General features: G+C 47.7%; 1 protein-coding gene across 3 annotated transcripts in view; it reads left to right on the forward strand.

Annotated features, from left to right (window-relative positions):
* The first annotated feature begins 15,728 nt into the window (after positions 1 to 15,728).
* ARHGEF25 (Rho guanine nucleotide exchange factor 25) overlaps positions 15,729 to 27,416 on the forward strand; it is a 72,420-nt gene continuing 60,732 nt past the window's right edge. Inside the window, exons 1-2 of one of the 3 annotated variants that reach the window (XM_081851729.1) lie at positions 15,729 to 15,753; positions 20,675 to 20,819. In XM_081851729.1, the coding sequence (XP_081707855.1) occupies positions 20,711 to 20,819 (109 nt within the window). In that variant the 5' untranslated portion in view covers positions 15,729 to 15,753; positions 20,675 to 20,710. Of the gene's footprint in view, positions 15,871 to 19,654; positions 19,947 to 20,674; positions 20,820 to 27,416 lie in introns of those variants that run through there. The other 2 variants (XM_081851727.1, XM_081851728.1) reach the window with 2 other exon arrangements.

The raw sequence follows: 27,416 nt of genomic DNA on the forward strand, positions 1-27,416 counted from the left end.
TAAGCTGATGGAGAATGGGCCTTGCCCTATTGCCTCTCATATCTGATATAGCAGCAGCTTTTAAGCAAGAACTGGTTCTTTCTCAGTTTTCAAAACGTTCCTTGCTTGTTCAGCTGGAGACGATTCTTACTATTGGTGACCATGTGAGTGGCAGCTTTTACATTTATTTCCAAAATAAGATCTCAACCACAGAATTGATGAAGGGGGGGATGTTGCAAGGAAATTTAATTTTTCAATATTTTTTTAAAAAAACATTTCAAAATCAGGTATTTCTCACCTAAAATTTTCTTTTTCCTTCAGTATCGCAGCACCTTACATGTTATCAGCTCTTGGGGGGGGGGAGTATCTTAACAGTGTGGTGTAGTGGTTAAGAGCAGTACTCTCGTAATCTGGTGAACTGGGTTCGCTTCCCCGCTCCTCCACATGCAGCTGCTGGGTGACCTTGGGCCAATCCCACTTCTCTGAAGTCTCTCAGCCCCACTCACCTCACAGAGTGTTTGTTGTGGGGGAGGAAGGGAAAAGAGAATGTTAGCTGCTTTGAGATTCCTTCGGGTAGTGATAAAGCGGGATATCAAATTCAAACTCCTCCTCCTCCGCTGCTGCTGCTGCTGCTGCTGCTGCTGCTGCTTCTTCTTCTTCTTCTTCTTCTTCTTCTTCTTCTTCTTCTTCTTCTTCTTCTTCTTAACATAGCATTCCTATGAATGCTTAAAACAGAGACATCACACCTCCAGAAGTTGTTGGGCTCTTGACACCCATCATCTCTAACCATTTGACATGCTGGTTGGGCTGATGGCAGCTGGAGTCCATCACCATCTGGAGGGCCATAGGTTGCCCACCCCTGACTTAAAGCCTCATTGAAAAGGATTAAACATGACACCAGATCAAACTACATGTCTCATGCAAGGGAGGGAGCAGCAAGCAAAAAATGGAAGCAGTTTTTAATAAAAGAATTGTTGGTGGAGGAGGGGAGGCTTTGTGTGAATAGCTTATTGCCAGATGAGAACCTTCAAAAATCCTCCATATTCTGGAGTTGTAAAGCTGGTTGTAGGGCATTTTAAAAAACAGCAAAGCAAGACTTAAAAGACCTAGCTGTTTGGATATGAGGCACAATGTTGTTTCTTTTATTGCACATGGAATATATTTGGCACAATTTGGATCCCTGCAAGTATCTGCTTCTTGCCTTAAAAAACAGTAACTAAAAACTCTAACTCCTGGGATAAGTTTCAGCATATTGTCTGCACTCCCCGCCCCTTACTGGCTTGTTGCTGAATGTGCACTCAGATGGCCTGTGAAATTCCTATGTGGCCTGCAAAGCTTTGTGGTGTTAAGTTTCTGTTAATTAACCACTGTTTCTAAACCACTGAGCCTCTTGGGCTTGCTGATCGGAAGGTTGGAATCTGCTCCATGGGGTGAGCTCCCTTTGCTCAGTCCCAGCTTCTGCCAACCTTCAAAAGAACACCAGTGCAATTAGATAGATAGGTACCACTGCGGCGGGAAGCTAAATGGCATTTCTGTGCGCTCTGGCTTCTGTCACCGTGTTCCATTGCACCAGAAGCAGTTTAGTCATGCTGGCCACATGACCTGGAAAGCTGTCTGTGGACAAATGTCGGCTCCCTCAGCCTGAAAAGCGAGATGAACACTGCACCCCATAGTCGCCTTTGACTGGACTTAACCATTCAGGGGTCCTTTACCTTTTACCTTGCATGTTCGTCAGGTGCCAGGGCGACCTGTCCAGTTCCACACAGCTCAGGGTAGCTGTGCCATGATCTCCCTAGCTTACTCCCAGGTAAGTGTGCACAGGATTGCAGCCTTGGCCTATCACGCTGTATCAGGAGTGGGAAGCCTATCTTGGCCAAATGGGCCTCTATTTTGGCAGGGGTGGGGGTACACAAACTAGCACATTTCACAAAGTGCCTGAACTCGCTTCAAATGGAGGTATTCAGGGCTGTTGACATCTGGGGTCAATAAAACTATGCAGAAACCTTAAACAGGAGGTGGAAGTTAACTTAAAAATAGGAATAGGGAGTTGATCTAATTCAAACCACAGAATTCTTCAGCTTGCTAGTATTAAAGTTGCAAGGGATTTTGGTATCTCCCTCCTTCATGAGAAAAAGATTTCAGTGATTCTCGAGATCTTTATTAATCACATCTGGTCACTTTCTCAGCCTGAAACTCCCTGCGTCTTTTGCTCTCCTCTTCCTTTTGCCTCCCTCAGCTACTGAGTCCTGCTCAGGACTAAGTTTTAAAACACAAGTGTATAGTTAACAGGATAAAACAGGACCTTGAGCTCTGTCTAGTTCAAACCCCTCAGCGAAGGAAGCCAGTGCTGCAGTGACCATTTTTAATCTCAACCAGCAGCCTTGGAGCTTCAACTGAAAGGGATTTATTATTTCTTTTAAACTAGTGGCTCCGCTCAACAGCTGCTGCCATTCCCCTCACATCCCCCTAGATCGTCTCCTTCCCACCCTCATGCAGCTAGTGAGCTTGATGTGTTTGAAATGAGAGAGATGTTCACGCATGTGGGGGGAAATTAAGAATTCAAAATTTGCCTCAGGAGGTTTCAGACTAAGTTCTGTCTACTGAACTGCTTCCAGTAACGCCCAGCCAGATTTCCCAGGGAACCTCCTAAGCAGAGCAAGACGGAGTTCGTCCCAGCATTTGTCCATGTTATCTGGTAGCTGAATGTCTAGCCTATTTCTGATCATGGAGGCACCATTTTGGCAATTGTGTTTTATAACCCAGCTAAACCAAATGTCCCTGAATGTGTGGTCATCACCACATATTGAGGCAATAAATCCACTAAGTGAATTATATCTTGCATGACGAAATATTTCCTTTCCTTTCTCATTTCTTGGAATTGTTGCATAGTTTACCCTGCCTGAGCCTCTGCCGAAAGTACCCTGAGAAGCGCTGTTGCCATTGATCAATTTCCACATGCTCTCTGCCACTTCAGTATTAAATTAAACTTAGTTTGCAATTCTGTGCCTACTTGAGCATAAGCCACATTGAACTCAGTGGGGCCCATTCCATGTGACTACATTGGACTGGGATTCACATTCTTACTGGGAGAATGCAGTGATATTCAGACGCTTCCAGGGACTCCTGAGTTGTGGACACTATGGCCTCATTCACACCATACATTTAAAACACTATGATGCCACTTTAAACAGCCATGGCTTCCCCAAAGGATTCTGGGAGCTGTAGTTTGTTAGGGGTGTTGAGAATTGCCAGGAGCTACAGTTCCCAGAGTTCCCTGTGTCATGGAATTGATTGGTAATTCACCTTGGGAATTGTAGCTCTGTGAGGGGAATCAAAGTCTCCTATTAACAAATTACAGCTTCCAGAATTCTCTGGTGGAAGCCATGCCTGTTTAGTGGTATCATAGTGATATGCTGTGAATGTGGCCTATGTTGCTACTTCTGGGATTTGATGTAGAGGCTTTGGTCTTCCCCAAAATAAATAGGGCAAATGTGACCGTTTTAGAAAATCTGACATATGCTGGATTCCCTTGCCATTAATATTACAGTAATTGATGAATTGCTTCTCAAAGCAATTCACATGACAATAAATACTTATATAAAGCAATAACACATTTAAAAGAATATGGGATAAAGCAGGACCTGGTAAGATGTTGCTTTATACCAGCATTCACCAACTGGGTGTGCTCCAGATGTTGTTGGACTACAACTCGAACCAGCCCTAGCCATCACAGACAAACTGCTTAATTTCCAATCCTGCAAGTTTTTAAACCACAAATGTCCCAGTTCATTTTTTTGTGCTGTTTTTGCTGCACTGTCTTGAAGGAGTGTCCCTCCAGACAGCAATATTGCAATAAGATTGGGGATGCACTGCATAACAAATAAAAATGAATGGTGTGTGGACAGTCCAGTATAAATTTAGCACTAATGCGTTATTATTTTGTCAGTTACATACACCTGCCAAAAAAAACCCCCTAACCCTCCCCCAACCCCTGGCAATCTGGAATGGCCCCTCATTTAGCCTCTGCAGCTAACATTTCCAGCTTTGCATTTTGCTCCTCTGAGGCCAACCTGAAGCAAAGTAAATTAAGCATTCCCCATTGATGTGCTGTGTTACTTTTCTATCAGCAGGTGGCACTATGAAGTCAAGCAATCCCCAGCCAAGGTGCATGACTTGCAGGGAGACTGGGGCCCAGTGGCAAAACAGGGGTACTGGCTGCCACCCAGCTACCCTCTGGCTAAGTGTGGATGCAGACAGTGGCGTAGCACGGGGGGCCACCAGAGTGTTTGCCCTGAGTGCAAAATTGTTAGACGGTGCAAAATTTCAACACCCAGTACAGCTGCGTGCTTCTGTTCCGTTTAAAATGGCTTCTCCATGCAAACCAGGAAGTGACCTCTCCAGACAATGGAATGACTCTTCTTTTCTTATCTCTGCGGCTGCGATCTTGTGGGTGACTCAGTCGCTGTAAGACAGTTGCCTACTCTGTCTCATTCCCTGCCTCCCACCCACCCCTTCTGTGTGGCCCTGGGTGCTGGCAGCCCGTGCTATGCCACTGGATGCAGCAACATGAAAGGGTGTGTGTGTCACAGCACGTCCCAAGGACTGAGAAACAGAAACACATGGTAAACATTAGAGCAAATCCTCTCTTCGCATGCGAGGCTTCGCTCCCAAAACTGGGATGGGAGCCTGGCTTTTGTACTCCCAAGGGCAGCAGCTGTCGCCAAAGGCAGGAACTCTTCAGTCATCTTCCTTACCCCAGCCCTGAATCCTGATGCCTGCAGGCCTTGATCTGTGCAAGCGCTTTATGCCCCCCACTGCTCCCAGACCTCTCCCCCACGCTGCCACCTCTACAGTAGTGCCTTGCCATTGCCTTGCAAATTGTGTGCCTAGTTAGGCCAGCTATTTTTAACCTTCAGATGCATCTATTTTTATCCCCGCTCCCTTTGCGCCAGGGGCTCGTGGGCAGTGCTGATCCAGAGTGGCACTTTGGAAAGGAAGTTACAGGGTGCGCACACAAATGGGCACCCAGCCCGCTTTGTCGCTGCCTTTGGGGGGGGAGGCTCACGGGGGCTTCTCAGAAAACAGGATGCTCCAGTTCCCTCCAGTCTCCACCCCACCCCACCCAGACTGCAGCGGGTTTGGTCTCAGCCGAGTCCCTCTCCTTTGGAGGGGGGCGTTGATCCCTGCGCTTTCCCCATATTTGGCAATTTCTCTTCTGGAGCACAACCCAGGTTGGCTCCAGAAGTCTGGAACAGTCCTCCTCAGCTATGTGTTCAGGTCAAGATCCTTCCAGGGACAGAGTTAGGCAAGGGACATGGGAAAGCAGTTCATAATATAGGTTGTTTCCTCACTATGCAGGCATGTACTAATGCTGATTCCCCCGTCCACTCTGCTCCATTGCTAAAGACCTGCAGCAGAGGAAGCGGGAATCTCATCATACTGGAAAAGATGCCATTGTCCTCCTGGGCTTTATAATCTGGTTGCTACCCTCCTGTGTTATGATGGCAGGACAGCAGATGTGTTTCTGAGCAACAGACAGCCTTGGAGCAATCCCTGGAGCAGGCAAAAAGACAGGCGTACTTCTCACAGTGGGAATCTCCAGATAACTTCAGAGTATTTGCCCTTAAACCATAATTAACCTGCCCCTGCCCACAGAAATTCTCTATAATTGGAACTGTGCTGAGCAAATACAGAGGGATCAGTGAAAGACTCTGCTGTCTACTCTTGGGAAGTGAGGCTAAGGCCAGAGTGCTGGACTTGACAAGACCCTTGGTTTCAGTGAAACATTCAGAAGCAGTTGTAACACTGAACATCAAGTGCTGGGATCAAACAGAGGTCACCACTGTAATGTCCTGCATGGCACATCCCCAGCTGTACTCTGGACAAGAAGCACACCAAGGGCGAGTTGTTGAGTTGTTACCAGAATTGTAAACCAATTCTATGTTGGGTTTTTTTGGTTAAATCTGGAAGGTAATTCTAGTGTGTTGCGGAGCTTCATTTGATGTATGCACACTCAGGCTGTGTGCACGCCGTACATTCAAAGCAGATCTAAAGAACATGACCTTTCCCCAAAGACCTTCCCCCATATTATCTCCCTTCAATAAAAATTAGATGGCCTGTGAGCGCCATGTCAGTGGGTCTCCTCCTAGGTCATGGATCCATGATGCTCTGATGTTGCAGGTGCCACAGAAAAAATGTTTATGCCCAAAGAAGAGTATAGGGAAACCCCTGAATGAATGGAGAGCTTCACAAAAACAAAAAGCATGGCTGCTGTAACTTTTAAGATGGGCTTGGCTTCCTCACTGGTGGCAGCAGTCACAGCTATGGCATGTGTGCCAAGGCAATCTGAATGGGTGTTACCTCACTTTATACTGAAAATAACTACACAGGGTAGACTAGCCTGAGAGGGGGGTGTCTCTTGCTCAAGGCCACACAGTGAACCTCCTGGCCCAACAGTGATTCGAACTCAGCCTTCCCACACCCGAAAGGGAGACTTGGGGTGGGTGTCTTCGCCTTCCCCAGGTCCCTTTCTCTCTATACATGTTTAGGCACAGAGCAGCTATTCCTGCCTCCTTTGGTGTGCTGGTGAGCTGAGATCCAGGGACATCAACAGAGAACTTGCAGGTACTGGAGACTTAGCAGACATGTCCTGAACCCCCCCCCCATTTCTTCCAGGGAACACTTTATATAGTCCGTAGCCTCTTAAGAAAGCTGGATTTGGTCTCTCATCCCTCACACTTTTCTCCGGAAAGCCAGGGACAGGGCTGTGCCTTTTTGAAGAGCATCCAGCCAGCTGTCTGGAGAAGCACCTGCTCCTGCTACTGCCTGGCTTTCTGCACCTCACAGCTGCTTGCCTGGATAGTCTCACTTCCCAGATGGTCAGTCAAGAGCTGAATGAACCAAGGAGAAAGCAGGAGACAGACAGAGAAATGGAGAGAACAAAGTTAGACGCAAGCTGGACTGCCATACATTCCTGCCTGGTCTCTTTCATGCTACCAGGCGACCTGCCTAAGAGCATTCAGATGTGCAAAGTGAAAGTGGGTCTCCCCACCCAGAGAATCCATTATCACCAAGTTGGAGGTGAGAGGCACAAAGCTCTCTTCAAATCTAAAGAGAGGAGAGGTGAGAGATGGCAGCAGCCTGAGAAGTTCCAAATGAGGAGACTTTCCCCCTACTTTGATGGGACAAATGTGGGTCCCATCTGAAGCAAAGCAATACCCTGAGATGTCTGTTAGAATCATAAAATTGTAGAGTTGGGAGGGACCACAAGGGTCATCTAGTCCAACCCCCTGCAATGCAGAAATCTTCTGCCCAATGTGTGGCTCAAACCCAGGACCCTGAACCCACGCTGAAGGTGGGGGGGGGGGGGCTTTGCAGCAGAGAGAGCTGAAAAACTACAATTTGAAGCAAGTGGGCAGGATCCAATGGTTTTGGATTTTTATTGTGAAAATTGAAATAAACCTTCCATTCTAATCAAACCTAAATTTGCTTTCCTGCTCAAGAACATGGAAACAGAAACCATCTACACAGTAATAAACAAAAGGAAGGGGTTATTATCTGGGATTAGAAACAATATTGTATTTGGTTGCTTTTTAAAAAAAATTAAATTCTAAAAAATGTAAAAACCACATACACAGAAAAAAAAACAAAACGAAAAAGAGAAAACTAACCTGGTTGATCCCCCTAATCCAAATCACACCCCAGCCATCAGTTTGGAATACATGTGTGCATGTATATAGAGGAGAATGGGAGATTGTAATCTAGAGGATTCTGTGTTACAGGAGCAAAAAACTTGGCAGATTTGGCAACAACATGGAATATGTTCAATATTCTGCAATATTTTAAAAGTACTCTTCTAGCAGCACAGTCAAATGCAGCTGCATGGCTTTTATCATTCCCTTTTTGACATTCAGTAGAGTGTATTGGCTACAACCATATTCTTGGAAACTACCTGCTTATAAAACCATTGTACTCATATTGACGTAAATATTCCACAAGACTCCTCCCTTATTCCCCCCCCCCATATTTCACACTTTCTCTTTTCATATCTATCCTTTTCTATTCCATTCACTTCAACCGTACCCTACCCACAAGCTTCATGGCTTGTTTATGGGTATTGTGAATTGTGGGCATTCTCTTGTGAGAACAGAGAGCTTCAGGAGTGCATGCACAAATTTTGCCCCACTATTTAGTGTGAGCTTGAGTTGGGGAGGTAGCAGCCGAAGTGTGAGTGCTGCTGCTATTTATAAATACATGCTTGTATATTTAATAGGTATGGCTGCTTGTCTGCTGCCCTTCTGCATTTTGGATCTGCTAGTTGTTATTAAGGTCCCCATATATCAGTTGTTTTTATATTGACGGTTTAAGAGGCTGTCTTAATTATTCTGTGCTGCTTTAAAACATGGGTTTTTGTTCTATTTTTTTGTCACTTTTTTATCATATTATGTTTTTCTAATGCTGTAAACCACTCTGATATTTATCTGTTTAGAATATGGCAGCAGTGCCAGAGGCAGCAAAGTTTCTGAATGTTGCTGGAAATCTCAGGAGGAGTGTGCTGCTGAGCTCAGGTTCTGCTTTGCAGGCTTTGTGCAGGCGTGCAGAGTTGGTCACTGTGAGGACAGAATGCTGGACTAGACGGGCCATTGGCCTGGTCTACCACGGCTCCTCTTATTGTCTTAATGGAAGTTTTCTTCCCACTGCAAAAGTCAGGATTCCTCCCACCCATTTTTTAAAAAAACATTTCACGCCAGAGCTAACTACATAACAAACATCATGTCTCATGTGGCCTACAGGCCATTCAGTTCCCTAATGACTGCTGGGCAAATCTTGCCAAGGAAATGCATCCCACTAGCATTAGGCCTGCCAGAGGGAAAAGTCTAAAATAAGAAACATTTTGGAGCTGTTGGGCTGAAATATGGAGCACACTGATTAGGGTTCTTCCCCTCCCCATTCTGTGGGGACTGAATAAGGTATCTTAAGACTGTGACTTAATACAGACTCCATCTGTGACTTAATACAGACTCCATCTCCCTGATACCAGAGTGTTGGAGACCTCGAAAGCTTGCACACTGTTTGACAGTGTTTTGGCTGGCCTAATAAAGGTATCACACTAATGTGGATTTTGTATGGAGAGAAGTAAACCAATGAGCCTGGGGTTAAATGACCCACTAAGCCAAAACACAGCTTACCGCAGCACTTGAACAGCAGGAGCACATCAACTACAATTGTCTCTCCAGGAGCCCAGACCTTCATGCCACGCCATGGCTTGGCCTTAAGATGATGTCTACCAGATCATACTTTCTCCTTCTAGAGCAGAGCTTTCCAAACTTTTCATGTTGGTTAAACACCTTTTAGACATGCATCATTTCGCAACACAGTAATTCAGTTTTACTAGCTAGCGGAGGTTAAACTAACCCCTTTCTAGCCCCAGGAGGAGCGCAGGGATTGTTTGCACGACACACCTGCACACTGCAGCTGACACACTAATGTGTCACAGCACACAGTTCAAAAGCACAGGAGTTGAAGTAACACTGTGGCTAAAAGGCTATGAGCAATGAATCAGAAAGTCCCTGGTTTGAATCCTCCCTTGGACATAAACTCACTTGCTGGCCTTAAGCAAACCACCTTCCCAGGCTCATCTGCTCCAACCTTACTGGGTTGTTGTAAAGCTGACATGACGTGTCAAAGTTTGAACATTAAGGGAGCCTACGACTTGTTGCAACAGCTCAACTGCTACCGGTGTGTTTCCTGGCACAATTCAAAGTGCTGGTTAGGCTTTATAAAGTCCTTAGGTCCAAGCTATCTGAAAGACTGTATTCCCTCATATGAACCTGCCCAGGTTTGGAGACCTTCTCAGGAGGCCCTTCTCTCCGTCCCACCACCCTCACTGGCACCCTTGGTAGGAGAACAGGACAGGGCCTTCTCGGTGGCTGCTCCCAGATGTTGGAACTCCCTCCCTGGAGAAGCTAGACTGGCTCCCTCCTGCCCTTCCACTGGCCCTTGAAGACTTTCTTGTTCCAACAGGCTTTGGGGGACCAAGTGCTTTTAATGAAAGGGCTGGTGCTTGTGGTAATTATTGGTTTAGCTTTAATAGATCATACACATTTACATAGTTTTAATTCTATCAATGTCTTAACTGTTTTTGAATTGTCGTTTCCCCCTTATGTTTTTAGCTGTTCTTAATTGTTGTCTGTAAGCTCCTTTGAGTCTCTGTTTGGGAAAATACAGAGTAGAGGATTCTTCCAAAGAAAAGCACAAAAACTCCACCATTAATTACGTTCTTGAAAACCACCTCCACACCCCTGGCTTGGAAGAGTTGGCAGTGGTTACTCAGTGGCCAAGCAAAAGCACTCTACACATGCTCAGAAAGGGCATCCTAAGATTTATTGCTCTAAACGCAGCAAGCCATTGGAAAATTGCTTCGGCCTCTGCCTAGGAAGCACAAGACAAGCAGAAAATCTCTCGGACCCGTTTTTTCTGGGCACAGGACAAGAGGAAGCCTTCAGTGACCAGACTACTCAACTAGGTGCCCCAGAGATGATTATAAGGCATCTTCCTGTGCTCCTAGTAATGATTGATTGATTATATTTCTGTGCTGCTTTTCATTCAAATGAATCCCAAAGCAGCTTACAAACAGTAAATAACAATAACTTGATAAAATGTAGTAGAAAAAGATGTTATGTGAGATGCACTCTGCAGAAGCAAACTCAACTGGTTTAACACCAGGTATGCAAAGAGGACAGACACAAGGGAGCTTGCGCAGGAGAGGGGAGAGATCAGTAGATTTATATTGTAGTCATCCCAGAACAGAAAGGACCAATTTGGATGGCTCTGAAAGAGGCTCAGACATAATTATGAAGGAGAAGGATAACAATGGCTACTCAACTTTGCTCAACTATGTAGACCTGGACCTGGTATTTCAATATATTTAATGTATTAGTAGATCACTTTAATGAGGGACACAGGCTGATAGGACTTGCCGATCAGAAGGTTGGCAGTTCGAATCCCTGTGATGGGGTGAGCTCCCGTTGCTTGGTTGAAAGCATGTCAAAGTGCAAGTAGATAAATAGGTACCACTCCGGCAGGAAGGTAAACAGCATTTCTGTGTGCTGCTCTGGTTTGGTAGAAGCGGCTTAGTCCTGCTGGCCACATGACCCAGAAGATGTACACTGGCTCCCTCGGCCAGTAAAGCGAGATGAGTGCCGCAACCCCAGAGTCGGTCACGACTGGACCTAATGGTCAGGGGTCCCTTTACCTTTACCTTTTAGATCACTTTAATGCAGGTTACTTATGCCTTAGCTGTTAGAGTGATCCCATAAGGCTTAGAAGGTGCTCTCAGTCTCGGGGGGCCACCAGGTGGCGCATTGGAAGATGGCCGACAATAACATCTCTCTGACCCATACGAGGTAATTAAGAGGCTGCTATGGGAAGTATGCAGTCTTCCTACCCCCCCCCCCAAGGAGATGGGGGGCTGCCTTGCCAGCGGTGTCCACAATGCACTCCCGGATCCGAGAGTCGGGGGTGCTCTTCCTGTCAGCTCTTCCTGACGCCGACTCCAATCAGTGCGCACTGGTTAGCTTCAACTCGGAATTATAATTGGAAATATATAATTGGAATGAAGCTGAAGCACTTACATCAAGCAAAGTTCGAGAGATAAGGCTGCTGATTAATGCATCTCTGTGTTTGGAGCGACGGGAGGAGACAAATAAATCAAGCGATGAACCACCATTACGAGACTGGTATGTGCGGAGCGAAAAAGAGGGGGGGTGGAGGAAAAAACTTTTATTTTCTTTGCCTCATGTGAGTATTTATAAACCTCCACCCCAAGAGAGACGAATCGTCGCCTTTTACTAATCGCAAGCAAGAATTTAAGAGCTGTGTGGAGTGAATTATTGATTGAAGAGAGGACTGGTAAATATGGAGTGTGGAAGGAAAATTATATGACGCAGTTGTTAATGGCATTTTGCTAAGACAGGCTTGTCAAAGAAAGACGAGGGGAGGAGGACCAGGGTCATTGGAATGTAAATGATGGATTGAATGTGATAACCTGGCAGAGCCCCTTTGTGATATATGTGGCAAGCTTGGGAAAAGCTTGGGACCGAGGATAAATTTTTGAAGAAGGGGAATAATGGCGGCTGTCCTTATGAGATATGACTTTTGGAGTGTGCAAAATCCACGCAGATGTTGTTTGTTCTCAACCTGCTTGCGAAGATTATCAGAGATTGCAAAGAAAGGAATACATGATAACAACAAGAAGATGAAGAAGTAATAAAGAGACTATCTGGACAGAGCTGGATAGAATCGTTTGATAAAAGCAGTAACAGAAGTGATGTTTTGATTCTCGTTCGGAGCTTGATGTAAGGGTACCCCCAACAAAATTTTAAAATCTGGCTGTATAATTTGGAAGTAATATGATTTGGAATCCAATGTGATTGGATTGGCCTGTTAATAAAAATTATGTTTTTTTTTTTTAAAAAAGAAGGTTCTCTCAGTCTCAGCTCTTTAGGGTGGTATATTCAGAATGAAGTTACTGGGTGGTGGAACACCCTGCTTAGAAGGAAAATGAGATGGGGCAATTACCTGTGGAGAAGCAGGATATGCATTGGGGTGAAAAGACACCAGGGAGCTGTGCATGTGGTGCACATCCCATACCCTTTTCCTGCAGCTCAATCAGGTTTTTGCACAGAGGCAGCAATCTGGTCTCACCAATCCTCTGACTGAAATCTGACACTGTATAGATAGCTGTTCCTTCTGCAGGGCAAGCTATCTGCATTTGTAATTTCCCCACAGTTGGAACATGGCCACTGCTGAAGCTGGTGCTGCCTTGCAGCTCTGGAGAATTTTAAAGGATCCCTTACTTAGGAAGCAGGAGCCATGCAAAGGATGCTGTTGTTAAATGTCTCCTGCTGCAGCACGCTTACCATAACTGAGATCCTGTATGTCGTCTAGTCACAAGCACGTCCACAACATCTCAAGGGCACCTGGCTGGAGAAAGCTGGGAATAGAATACTGTACTGGATCAGAAAAGGTGGGGAATAGCGGTGTGTGGCCTTCTAAATCTTGTAGGACTGCAACTCCCAGATGCCCTGGCAATGGTCAGGGATGATGGGAATTGTAGTCTAGCAACTTCTGGAGGGCTGCAGGTTTACCAGCCTGGCCTTTGGGTAAGGGCAGGACGTAAATAAGAATATGTGGGGGAGGGGTGCTGTTTTTGTGTTATTATGGTATACATCAAATTGTAAACCACCCTCTGATCTTCAAATGAAGGGTGGTATAGAAATAATAATAATAAATAATCAATCAATCAATCAATCAATCAAATTAATAACCCCCCCCCACGTGCTGGTGGCTGCAAAGGCAAGCCTGATGATTGTGGGCATCAGCCCTGCTGGACGGCTAATCCTGGGAAGCGACTGTTATTGTCAGCATATGCTGTTGTTACAGGGCGAGGAGCTGGTTACTGAAGGGGGGGAAGGGGGGCTCTTTAGTGCTAATTCCAAGGGGAGGGGGGCAGTCTTTATGTATTTAGCACAAGAGGCAGGCTTGGGGGTTCAGAACTGGAACGGGAGCCTTAAGGCAGGACCCGAGCTATGCAGGGGAGAGAGGCTGCCCAGAGAGCCTTGCATGGCTGGCCGGGGTGGGGTCAGGACTTAGTGGCTGCGTGGCAAAGGGGTGGGAGAGGGTCCTGCTGCTCCCATCCCTCCAGGCTCCCCCCCCCCCTCACTCATGGCTCATGCTCTGCATTTTGGCTCCAGAAATGTGTTTTGTCTCTCTGGAAAGTGGGAATGAAAAACTACAGGAAATGAACATCCCGCAAGGGAGGGGGGAATGGCGGGGGAGCCCCATTACCGTATTTGCAGGGCTATAGTGGGCAACAGAGGAAGGAAGCAGGGGTGGCTCTTGCAGTACCGTAATTGCATTGCAGATGCAAAGAGGCAGGGCTGTTGCAGAAGTTGCACCTTAGAGAGTATAGAAAAGAGAACTTTGGGTGACGTTGCCCAGCGGTGAGGGCGCCCTGGGGAGGTAGGGCAAACTCCCAGAATGAGAAAAGACCACAATAGGCAATCATTGCCATTATAAAAACCCTTTAAAGGACATCAGCAAAGAAGGCATAGTGGCCCCCATATGATAATGCTAGGGAACAGGGTGGGGAGGGGATGTGGCATATGGGCCATACATTTAAAGCACGTGCCCCACAAACAATGCTGGGAACTGTAGTTTGTGTAGGGTGCTGGGAATTGTAGCTCTGTGAAGGGGTAAACTGCGGTTCCCAGAATTCTTTGTGGGCAGTGGGACGTGTTTTAAATGTATGGTGTGTACACAGCCTAAATCTTCCTTCTCTCTGAATGTAACATTGAGCTGAAGTTCTATGCATACTTATTTGGACCAAGCCCCATTAGCCCCTGTTGGATTTACTCCTGAGTAAACATGTAAACATGCACATAGATTAAAAAGAGCAACAGGGAACATAGAATCATAGAATAGTTGGAAGAGACCACAAGGGCCATCGAGTCCAACCCCCTGCCAAGCAAAGTGACCTAATCTTGGCTGTTGCTATTCTGATCATGCAATAAATGCCCCCTGACCATAGCTGGCCCTTTTGGGTGTCATGCATCCAAGCGGTGATGTAATACATAGCGTAAGGTGGTATTCTGGATGCGGGTGGAGAAAACAGATGCTTCCCACCCCCTGAAGCACATCTCAGGCTGCTCAATAGTGCACCACATCTTCTTTGCCAATCCCTTCTTGTTCTGTGCGATGGCCACCCTGAAGCTGTCGGATTGGCCTGATCTAGAAGAAAGGAAGAGGAGGCTCTTGCTCTAGACTCCTGCAATCCAGTTTGGTTTGTGGGTAGTGGATCCTGCTGCGAAATTGCTCTTCCATTGATTCTGGCAGAGGGGGTTTAAATGGCTGTCTGGGGCCCAACTGAATGCTGAGTGCATGGGTCTCAGTGCAACCTGGGCTGAATCATTAAATGCCTGGTTTTACCACCTTCTTTTTCCTCCCACCTCTGCTGCGACCCCCAATAAGCTTCATTAACTACAAACCCCCAAATTTGGGGTCCCTTCCAAACCCTTTGTAGGGTTTTGTAGTCAGATTGTAGGGTTTTGTAGGGTGAGCCCCATGTTTTCTGGGGCTTCCCAAACTGAGTAATTGATACTTCAAACCAGGGTTTTGTAGTTAACACCCAGAAAGCACCAATTGTCTGATTCACTTCAAACCTGTGCCAGTGTTTTGCACAAAACGGTTACAAGACCCAGAAAAGGTTTGGAGGGGATCCAAAATTTCAGGGTTTATAGTTAACTAAGCTTCCTCTGTGTTTTATTTAAGCCAGTCCCTGTGTGAGAGTCCTGCAGTTTCCTAGGGCTAGCTGGTTTGCCCCTTCTGCTGCTTCTCCCTCTACCACAGCGCTATCGATTTTTTCCCATATATAGACTGAGCCTCCAGCCATGGCTGTGCACTCCGGCTTTGTCCATAGTGTCCTCTCTGCCCCTCCCTGCCCCTAATCCATTGCTATCTAGGAGGCTGGATCTTCCCAGTGTAAATAAGGATGATGTTAAAGAGATAAAGGGCTTAGAGTCCAGGCAGGGAGGGGTGCGGCTGGAAAGCAGCAGATTGTAGCAGGGAAGTTATGGTAGCTGGAAGCGGGCTGGCTGGGAACTGGTCTTTACTTGGCTGTCCCAGCACCAGCACACAGGCAGGGTGCCCAGTCTCCTCCCAGTCTCTGTCTCCCTTCCATGCCTCTGGCTCTGAAGCCAAGGGCGGTGGGAGAAGGTGAGCGGGACCCGCTGCATCATGAAAACCCCACCACGGGCAGGGGGGCGCACGGACCAGATGCTGGGGGCAATGGGGGATATCCTGACATCGCTGGCGCTACCCAGCCAACAGTGGGTAAGGGGGAAAGAAGACTTGGCCAAGGCAGCGAGGCAAGGAAAGGGGCAGACCTGACTGCAGAGCGGAGGATGTTTGGGAGAGGTGGGAGAGGCGGGAGATGGATGCACCTCGAGGGTTGTTTGTGGGTCAGATCTGTTGTTGGCTGAGGTCTGCCCAGGAAGGAGTGCCGTGCTTGAGAGGCGGTTCTGCTGCCGTGCTTTGACTGTGCATTTGAGGAAAGGTGGGGGGTGGCAGGGATGGCAAACAGCTCCCCAGCAAAGCAGACTGGTCCTGTCAGAAACCCTTTGCTCCTCACCAGGCCCAGTGTGGAAGAGAGGCTTGGTAGCTATACATTAACTGAAACTCCCTGGCCAGAAACTAATATGTTGCATCTAGTCTTTTGTACAGCACCTAGCACACAGACATCCCCAAAGGAACATTCTCTACTGATCCCTTGGCTGAGGCGTGTCAGGGTGCCTTGTGGTGCAGATAGACACTTCTGTTTGTTTGCTTGTTTTGAAAGTCTGCAGTTGGCCCCAGATCAAAGGTTTCCCAATCCTGCCTGCCTAGGGCCCTTTCTCAATCCTCCAGGCACCTCCAGCCCTGAGGACGAGGGAGCGAGAGCCTCTCTTTGCCTTCTGTTTTCCTTGCTTCTGACTAAGCTGAGATTCCTAGGCATTGGGGTGAGTTTTCCCATTCCCCCTCCCTTGTTATTTAATGATTCTTACTGGCCCCTGTGATGTGGCAATGTGCTCTCTGGGGATTTCTGTTCTGATCTTTTGCTCCAGGCTGGAGCTGTGCCTCCCCCACCCCCAGCGCTGATATCCTCAGTCTGGGATGGAAAAGTCAGCTTGTGGGGTGTGGGGTGGAGCAGGGCTGCAGGGTGGGGCAAGCACAGCTCGAGTGGAAAAGTAAAGCTTGGAAGGTTGGGCTTAAAAATATATATATTCCCTTTGGAAATCTCCAGTCTTTGCAGAACTAAATGGGCTGCATTGGACAAGGCTGGTAAGTTACTGGGAGGGCTTTTCACAGCAGAGGACAGTGTTCTGTGGCCTCTGTGGGTTTTGTGCAGTACAGTGGGGGTTTTGTAGGGTTTTTCTGAATCAGCGGTGGATGGCGCTTGTTGGGCTGGAAGGTTGGGAGCCCAGCAGTTAAGTGGGGCCAGAGCCAATGACAAGCAGTGCCAACCCATTCTTGTTTTGACCCCATTGTCCTCCCTGCTGAGTTCTGCAAGGGCAATGCAGAGACTAAGGAGAAGGAAGATGTCAGGAAAGGGCCCTCCTGGTTGCAAGGAGGGAGGCAGGCAGGTGGCGGCTTAGCGGAGGGCAGACTGAGGTTGTTGGGGCACTGCCCCCTTTGCCCTGAGGGACCGGCCTCCCCTGTTCTGAACTGTCTATAGTGCGGGTTTTGGCGTTATACTGGCTAGAGAGCCCTTTAGATGTTGGGGGGGGGGTTTGGTGTCACTGGGATCCTCCAGTTTCTTGGTAGATCACACTTCATGGGCATCTTGACCCATTTTTATTAATGGGGCTTTTTAAAGGGGGGGAAACCCATGCCTGTCATTGAGACATTGTTTCTTCATTGACTAAAATGTATTCTCAGTTTCAAATTGACTCTCTTTCACTTTCTGATTCACATTAATGACAGTAGCCCATGGCGTGCAGACATCGAGCAAGAGATCACATTTATGTAATACTTTGGAAGCACCATTATACCACTCTAGCCATCCTGGAGATTGTAGTTTGTTAGAGAGTGAGAGGTCAACGCCCTTTGAAACAAAACAGTGCCCCTTGTGGTTCTCAGGACTCCCCATTACTGTTGAAGTGATATAATTGTGATTTCAGTGCATGGCGTGGATGTGACCAGGGAGAGAGAGGAAGGACGAAAGTACAGTAAATTCCGAAGGACAAATGTGCTTTCCAGTTGGCCAAGGTGATAGCTCTGGCTTCTCATTTGTGATGCAGTTTGAATAGGTAAGAAACTGCTGGTCCAGGGGTCTTCTCCAGATACTGAGAGAGACCTCTCCTGTTCTGACATTCTCTACATACTGCAATGTTCAGGGGAAGGAGCAGCAATTGCAGATTATGTCTGGCCAGTAAGCCAAGCCAGCAGCTGAGTACACCTGCCCAAAGGCCCTTTCTGTATCAACAGGTGGGGGAGAACATCCTTGAAGTCCACTGAGTTACTGAAGCCTCCCCCCCCCTTAGTGGACTGCATCTTGCATGGTAGCACTTTACTAGCTCACAGAAATCTTTCCTAGCCTATTTGCACAGCCACGTCTTGCTTGCTGTCGCAGATGAGCACACACTGGCCCATCCCCAGAGTTTATCACCATGGAATCTGTAATCTGTAGCATTTTGCTGGCCAGGAGAAAAGAAGTCAACTTTCTCCCCCAGGTAGTCACCTATAGGAGAACTTTTACTCACTGCGGATAACCAGATTGTGGGGAGGGGCTGTTTGCAAGCCTGATGTGATGATGCAGGTGGGTGTCTTCTAGCACCTGAGTTTTGCTGGATGGGACAGTGACCCTTCAGCATGGAACATGGGTTGGAGCACATGCTTCTCTAAGGGCACAGTTGCTTTATATAGGCTTACTTGCATGCCAGAACCCTGATGCCTCTCCAGCATCTTCCGCCTGAGGTGCTCACATCCACTCTGCCTAATGGTAGGGCCAGCTCAGGCTATATGGTGTAGGGTGGCAAGAGACAAAGGAGCTTCTGTAACTTTTAACAGGTGCGCAGGCATACTAACTTGTTATGGCTAAAAGATAGAGGAGTCCTGTCCTGAGTGCTGTCCTCCTTCGGATCTGGTCATTCTAATCTGGAGGTATTTGAAGGAGATGTCAAATCCCAAGAAAGAGGCCACAACAGTGAAAGGGGTACCACAGAGTCAAGTGATTAGCAATAGACTGCAGGACAGGCAGAATAAACTATTCCCACCCCCCCGCCCACCATGCACATTTAACTTATTGGAACTCTCTGCCACAAGGTGTGGTGGCTGCTGGCTTAGATTGTCATGAATTCATAGGTGATGCAACTGCTCAGCTCAGGGATGTGGCCTTTCAGTTGTCTTGGACTACAATTCCCAGCATCCCTGACTACTGGCCACACTGGCTGGGCCCGATGGGAGTTGGAGTCCAACAAGTTGGAGCCATTCCTCTCGTGTTTGCACCGCTTTCACTTGAGGTTTCCACACATATTTGAGGCGAGTTAGGTGACTGTCAGGCAGGGCCTTCTTAGTGATGGCACCTCAGTTGTGAAATGAACACTCCAGAGAGGTCCACTGGTGCTTACTTTGCTGTCCTTTTGGCACCAGGCAAAGACCTTTCCATTCTTCTAAGCCTTTTATAGATTCAGTTTTTATCCTGCTCATTGTTTAACAAAAAATATAATAAAATATTTTTGGCCGAAATCTATTTGCCCTCCTTTTACCCTCTTGTTTCTGCTCTCCTCTTATCTACCTGTAAAAACCTCTTGTACTTCCCAGTATCTACACACCATCTTCCAGTTGCTTAGTCAAAAATCTACTCTAGGGCTCTGACTTCCTTCTCTCACTCCAAAGAGCATTATAAAACACAGAAGCCTCAGATCTGCGATTACAAACTACCCAGTCATGCCAAAAGTCCATTTGGCCTGTAAGATAAGGCTATCAATGGATGCTGGTCATGGTAGCTACAGTATATATTACCTCCAGGCAGGAGTGCCAACTTGAATAAAATATGGGGAGGGAGGGCAGGTAGGCCCCGCCCCACATAATAGAGCAAAAGATAGGCACACACACGCCATTTGAATGGTAACGCCCATCACCCTTGAGGGGAGGCCCACTCAAATATTTTATTGGGGAGACCTCTGCCCGTAGGAGTTGGCTCCTGTGCCTCCAGGCTTCAGAGGAGGTCTGCCTCCCCCTACCACTTGCTAGAGAGTACAGGCAGGAGAGTGCTGTTGCCCTCAGGTCCTGCTTGTGGGCTTCTGGTTGCCCATTGGGGTGTCAGAATGCCAGACCAGATGGACCAGGCCAGCTAGGTTCCAGTTCAACAGTGCTTCCTAAAGTGGCCAGATGAATGCGTCCAGGACACCCAAAAGCAGGAGTTGAAGGTAATGGCATGCCCTTGTTGTTTATCGTCAACATTTGGTATTCAGAAGTATATTTTCTCAAAACTTGGGTGTGCCTTTTAACTTTCAAGTTAATAGCTACTGATAGGCCTCTCTCATTCAGTGGGAAAAGAGAGTTCATTCTTAATCACTGTGGGGCAAGACCTCTTTCTCAGCTCCCCTTCCCCACTCTCATCCCAACTGGATCATCTGCATAATATAAAATATGGACTGGACGTCTCCTTTTGCAAGGCTTTGAGAATCCCAGCTTCCTTGTCTGCTCTGATTCTCTTAAATGTAAGATTCTAGTCCTCACAGCTGAAGATGCTTGAAAATGAGTTGGCCACAAAATAAGAAGTAGAAAAGAAATGAGACCGTCATGTTTTTCAGCTGCCATTATGTCTAAAGCTGTGTAAGTTTCTCCCTTCCCCTTCCCCAGGCTCTCAGATTTTTCTCATTTGTGGGAAACAACAAACAACTTGAATAAGAATATGGTGTGATGAGTGCAATATGTCTGCCAACTGTAGTTCTGGCATCCTCTGTGCTAATGAAAATGATCTGCAAACGATGCTAATTGCCTGCATCTAAAATATGCCCATTAGTGGCTGCTCTCCAGCTTGTGATCTATATCCCAGGACCTAGGCTGATCCTCCCCATAACAAACAGCTTGCACACATCCACCCCTAAAAACCTGAACTGTTTCCCCCCTCCCGGCCTATGCTTAATTGCAGCTGCCAGACCTCTGCTCCCAAAAGGAGGGAGCTGAGATGCAGCCCCAGGCCAGCAGCAGCGCTGAGGCTTCCTCCAAGGACGACAGGGAACAGCAGCCTGTGGAAGTACAGCATGCGGCCCCTGAAGCCCAAGCCACAGAAGGAGGTGAGCATCATTGTCTCATGAATATGCTTTGTCCCGTGTTAAGCTGGCTCCCCAGCCTTTCCAGGGCTGCTGAGGGAAAGAGGCAGCCTGGCCATTTCCTTTTCTCTTACCATAAGGTTACCAGATTTTTGTCAATGAATCCGGGGAGGACACTTTTCAACTTCAATGGATTTTGTATGGGGACTGATTTGTAAATCCGGGGACCGTCCCTGGGAAACGGGGACGTCTGCTAACCTTATCTTACTGTGCTCCATCACCCCTGTTTATTGCGCGTTCAATACGGTTTACTGGGATGGACCAAAGCCTTCCTTTCCAATAAATGTGTGTCCCTTAGCTTGCTGCTGAAATCCTGTAAGGTTTCATGCCGCAAATGCTTCTGCGGTTTCTTTCTTTCTTTCCAGCGTGCTTGGGTTGTGCTGTGGTGCAAAAGTGCCCCTCCAGACGGCAATAACATGGTAGCCCTGAGGAGGCATCACACAGCATCTAATAAAGCGGAGTGGTGCATGGACCACCCAGTAATCCACCTTCCACTAATGCACTGTGGTTACATCAATGACACGTTGCTGAATACACCTGTGAAAGACCACCACTCTGGAGGGGCCTCAAGGCATGTTCTCTCTTTCCAGAGCCACCAGCACTGGCGGAGGAAGGGGGGTGCGGCCCACCCCGGGTGTCATCCCTGAGGGTGGTGACATCGCCCCCACCCCACGGGATGCTTGCCCCACCCCCGTGAGCGGCTAGCCCCACCCCTGGGTGCACAGCATGTGCGCCGCTCCAGGCTTCCCCCGGGAGCTTCCTCCATGAGTGGGCCTTAATAGCAGCTGTGCATTCATTGCCATTAGCCTAGCGCTGCCTATTGTGCCTATAGCAGTGGTTCCCCAAGGCTCTTTCTAGCCCCCCTGCCTGAGCTCCTTTAAATGGAGGTGCTGGGCTCTGACCTTTTGCAAGCATGGCGTCACAGTCTCCATCACTGGAATCAGACCCTTCTAGCCTGGTCCATCTAGCCCAGAATTGTCCACTGTGACTGGTGGTCACTCTTCAGGGTTCCAGACAGGGAATATTCCCAGCCCTTCCTGGAGGTTTGAACCTGGGAACTAGCACTGAGCTGCAGCACCCCCAAAACAGATTCTTTTGGGTGGGATGCCAGATCTGAAGCTGGTCCTGGGATGGCGGGGTAACCAGTCACAAAAGAGTGGTTCTTCCCTTGACATTTAGAGGATCAAGCAGAAAACCACTTGGACCCGTGTTTTCTAGGCAGGGTGCAAGCGGAAGTGTGAAGGAACCCTCTTAGCCAGGGCAGGACCTTTCCTGTGTTTTGCAAACCTTGGGCCTCATTGATCTGCAAACCTTGGGCCTAACTGGCAGGAAGGGTGGGGTATAAACCGAATGAATGAATGAATGCTAAATAAGCCGCTATTTATTGTTTGTTTGTTTTTGGTCTGAAGGGTGAGGTAAAAATGCTTGAAATAAATAGATACATGCAAGCAGCTGTTTCTGTTGGAGAAAAGCAGCTCTGGGGAGGGCAGTTTGAAGCTAAGAGGCACCAGCTAGGTGATAACTTTTCCCCTGGCTGCTTTTTCCAGAGCAGTTATTTCCCCAAAGGTCCTTTTCCCAAAAGAGGCTCCAGGCTCATGGTTATGGTAGAGGACCTGCTTTGCACCCAGAAGGTCATAGATTGAATTCCTGATCTTTTCAGGTAGGGTAAGCTCCTGTCTGAAACCTGGAAGAGCTGCTACCAGCCAGTGTGAAGCAGGGATGGGGAACCTGTGGCCCTCTGGTTGTGGCTGAACTCCCAGCTCAAGGATGGTGGGAGTTGTGGACTAACAGTATTTGGAGGGTCACAGGCCCCCCAACTCTGGCGCAGATTTCTGAGCTAGACGGGCAAATGGCTTTGATTCTGCACAAGGCATCTTCCTGTGTCTTTGCAAACCGACATTTGGAATCCTGCCATGCGATAAGCGGTGGAAGTGGGGGATATGTTTCAGTTGGAAATGGCCAGCAAAGCATCTCCCTCCCCAGGTTGCTTTTAAGTTCAAAGCAAAACTGATGGGCTGTTATAGACAGGTATACATATATGTAGTTTGCCACTATGGTCCAAACAAAACATGACAGTGGGAGATCTGCGCAGAAAGGAAGATTTAATACTTTACCCCCATGCTGTTTCCCTAGTTTACAAAAACCCTCATCTCTGCTAATTGCCCTGTGGTCTAGTTGTACCCTAAATCATGTATGAATGATATTGCAGTGTATTAATATGACTCTCAGAGCATCATTTTGGAGATTGCCTTCAAGGGATTTCCCCACATTTGTGTCTTCATAGCCTAAAAGCTGCTCCCCACACTGTTTCCATGCTGTGGCATAAATACATGTTTTGTCAGCTTGTCCCAAGTGACCAGTCGTAATGGAAGTATGAATAAGAAAAATAATCATAGCAGTTGGCTGCAGGCTGCCCCTGGGCCAACACTGTCCCAGTAAAGGTAACTGATCATCCTGGCAATCCAAATCCCCCTCCTGGGTCATCTGCTATGCTGTGCTGTGTTGCCTGAAATGGTTGGTGCTCCTGAACATGCAGCAAACACCTTCATATTGGCAAGGGGCTTGTTGTGTGTCATGCGTTGCCATTGTGTTATTGCTGCTTTCCTATTGACTGGAGGCTAATTGAGATGATATATCGGGGAGGTTTTGTTTTTTTTTACATCTTTTACATGCTGTGTACCGCTTGAGATTGTGGAAAGGACAAATCAACAACATGGAACTGGGAAGAGGAAATGGGGACAGAGGGGAACTGGTGGCAATGAAATGGGCAGCATGGAAGTGCAAGTGAGTTGTTCTTCCTGATAAATGGGTGAGCCTTTATTGTAGGGATGGGGGGAAACTGTGACCCTCCAAATGTTGCTGGACTCTACTTCTTGACTGTTGGCCATGCTGCCTGGAGCTTATGGGAGTTGTAGTTCAATAGCATCTGAATACCCACAGGCTTCCCATTACTGCTGTGGGGTCACCAGATATAGAGTTACTCTAACCTAAAAGTTGGGTGTGGGTGGCGCTGTGGGTTAAACCACAGAGCCTAGGACTTGCCAATCAGAAGGTCGGCGGTTCGAATCCTCGTGACGGGGTGAGCTCCCGTTGCTCAGTCCCAGCTCCTGCCAACCCAGCAGTTCGAAAGCACTTCAAAGTGCAAGTAGATAAATAGGTCCCGCTCCGGTGGAAAGGTAAACAGCGTTTCCGTGTACTGCTCTGGTTCACCAGAAGCGGCTTAGTCATGCTGGCCACATGACCCGGAAGCTGTACGCCGGCTCCCTCGGCCAGTAAAGCGAGATGAGCACCGCAACCCCAGAGTAGGTCACGACTGGACCTAATGGTCAGGGGTCCCTTTACCTTTACCTTAACCTAAAAGTTACAGAGCATAGATAACCAAGGTGAAGTTATCACTGTCCAGATAGGGTCAGAGCTGGGCCATCAGAGGAGGCTGATGGAAGGCACTCCATGCCACCAAGGCCACTTGCCTCAAGTGACGGAAGTGGAGTGTAACCCCATCCAGAACAGGTTGAGCTCCACCCCACTAGTTCGTGCCTTAGTCTTATCTGTGGGCCAGTCCATTTGTTGATCAAGATGGGGGTCTTAAGAGGTTCTTAAGCACAATCAAATGAATTCCCATACCCTGTGAACCACGGATGCATGAGGAGCAAGTCTCTGTCCTTCAACCTTGGTCCAAGTAGACACAGCACAATACATGCAAGTAGAATTCGAGTGGAAGTTTGTTTGTTTGTTTTTGTTTCTTTGTTTGTTTGTTTGTTTAGAGTAAATCATAGAAGTGGCAGCCGATCCGGATGAGGACTGCAGTGGGGGCAGGCAAGGAACCAAAGCCTACTTATCCCTCACCGGGGTGTGATCCAGACTGGGGTCTCATGTCTGCTGTGTACTCTTGCAAAACAACATTTCATGAACACTGACTTGTCTAGAATGGCAAAATTAGTGAACCACCTTGTGGGGGCAATTGTGTGGATGAAGCGGGTAAGCAATATCAAGGAGTTGGCATTCAAGGTCTATTACCATCAAGAAGCTGTTGCTGTTGTCCTTTCTATGGGACCTCTATAAACCAAGCAGCGCACATAAAACAAAGTAAAAAGACACAGCAGCCTCTGCCCTCAGGCTTACATTCTGAGTAAAACATGTTGTATGAGGGGGATGTTTGGAAAAGGGCAAGTTTAGAGGAAGATGAAGGGAAGGAGCCATTTGTTTTTTTAAATGGGATTTTGCACAGTGGAAGGAGCCAGACCCATGCCAAAAGGGGTGAGGATGTTCTAATGGTGGCAAGCAGCAAGGGAGAAAGTGTGCAGTCAAGGAGTCGGGGATTTGATTCTGCCAGCTGTGGGGCCCAAGACTTCCAAAGGAGGGAGAAGGGGCATAGAAAAATATATATATTTTTTGGCCGTTTGGGGGGAATAGCTAAGCCAGTGGGAACAAGGGAATGAAGACAGAAAGAGGGAGACAAATTCAGGAAAGAGTAACTTGATCGTAGCAACGAGCAGTGGCGAGTGGAATAATTAAAAACAGAGGCAAAAGGATTGATGGAAAAGGCAGGAAGACCAAGCAAGAGAGCAGCTGCAAGAGTCAGGAATGGGGAGAAGGAGCGAAAGCTTCAGCTGGCTGTGGAATATTTGTTCTTAGAATAACTAACAGCTTCCAGGATGGCTTCCCTGAACAACAGGCAGGAAGGGAAAACAAGCTAGGAATACTCCAGGCCCATTTACATCTCTTTAGTGATGTCTTATGTGCAGAGATGAAAATAGGAAGCTGCCTTGCACTGAGCCATAGGCTATGTGTGGAATTCAGTGCAGCACTCTGGGAGCAAGGTCTGCTTGTGCAACAGGATTCCCCCCCCCCCGTCCTCTTCCTCCCCACACCCTCCCAGCTCAGTATTATCTGCACTGACTGGCAGTGGCTCCATGATCTCAGAAAGGGGTCTCTCCCCCAGGCCCACCTTGAGATGCCAGGGGTGGAACCTGGAACTGTTGCATGCAGAGCAGATGCTCCACCCACTTGGTTACGGACCTTCCCCAAAGTGGGCGGAGGTGGAGGCAGACACCCTGCCTCTTCCATCTGCTTGGCAGTCAGAGAGGTGGGAACATGAGTGTTTTGCCTTCCTTGGTTCTCCAGTAAATGCCAAGTCTTACTGCTATTAACAAGTTTCTCACGTCTAGGGTGCCAGGGGAGGGAGGGCAGGGAAGGAAGTTCTTGTAATCCATGTGCCCTGCACATGAACCCCCAGCTAGCATGGCTGATGGTCAGGGATGATGGGGTTCGGAGTCCAACCACATCTGGAAGGTATCACATTGGCTACCCATTCATTGTCGTATGAAGTAAGCCAGACTCCAGCAACCTGGATCTGAAAGAGGGCTGGTGGCCTCCAACTCTGTATTAGGGTCTTGGGGAGAGATGTTTTGTTCTGCCAGGAGCTGGGCTGGTGGCTCTGTTTCTCATCCAGAAGCAACCTTAATTGACCATTGCTGTGGCCTAAACAAGAACAAGAGTAGCCCTGCTGGCCTTAACATCCTGTTCTCACAGTGGCCAACCAGATGTCTCTATGGGACGCCTGCAAGCAGGACATGAGTGCAGCAGCCCTCTGGCATTCGGAGGCAGGATGCCACAGATACTGAAGGTAGTTCACAGCCAGCATGGCTAGTAGCCATTGATAGCCTTAACCACCTTCCTCTTTTGAAGCTATCCAAGCAGGTGGCCATCGCTGTGGGATAGCAAAGCTGCTGCCTGTTGTGTTTCCAGTGAATCCATTATCTGCAGCTTTTTCTCACCCCTTCAGAAGGTTTTTGTCAAGTGGAAAGTAGAATAGCCAGCTAATTAAAAAGGCAAAGCTGAGATATTCTAATCCACTTGAGCAATAGTGATCAAAGGATGATCATAGGATGATCCCAACCCTGTCAGATGGGCAGCAAACAAATAATAATTATTAATATTAGTATTAGTATTAATACTTGGCAGGGTTGTTTCCACCCCCTCCCAATGTTTCAGATCTCATTTGCACGTCTGCCTATACATCTGTGCGGTTGGATGCCCCCTGTCTGTCCACACCAGAGGGTTGAGATGGGGTGTGGATATCTTCATATGGCTTATGTTTTCAAATCAGATCAAAGCCAGTTTGTGGTAGAGGGGAAAACAAATAATAATAATAATAATAATAATAATAATAATAATAATAATAAAATTTATTTATATCCTGCCCTTCCCAGCCGAAGCCGGGCTCAGGGCGGCTAACAACAATCAAACAGTACAACAGTACAACACCACACAACACTCTAAAATCATTCAGTATAAAATTAACTCAAATCAAACCGATGGCAACCATTGGGCCAGAGCTCCGCGAAGACTGCTGAAGGAGGGAGTCAGGCTGTGCCCTGGCCAAAGGCCTGGTGGAACAGCTCTGTCTTGCAGGCCCTGCGGAAAGATGTCAAGTCCCACAGGGCCCTAGTCTCTTGTGACAGAGTGTTCCACCAGATTGGAGCCACAGCCGAAAAAGCCCTGGCTCTAGTTGAGGCCAGCCTAACCTCTCTGAGGCCTGGGACCTTCAAGATTTTTTTA

This window comes from Podarcis erhardii (genome assembly GCF_964252035.2).
Source record: "Podarcis erhardii genome assembly, chromosome: 2".
Classification (NCBI taxonomy): Eukaryota; Metazoa; Chordata; class Lepidosauria; order Squamata; family Lacertidae; genus Podarcis; species Podarcis erhardii.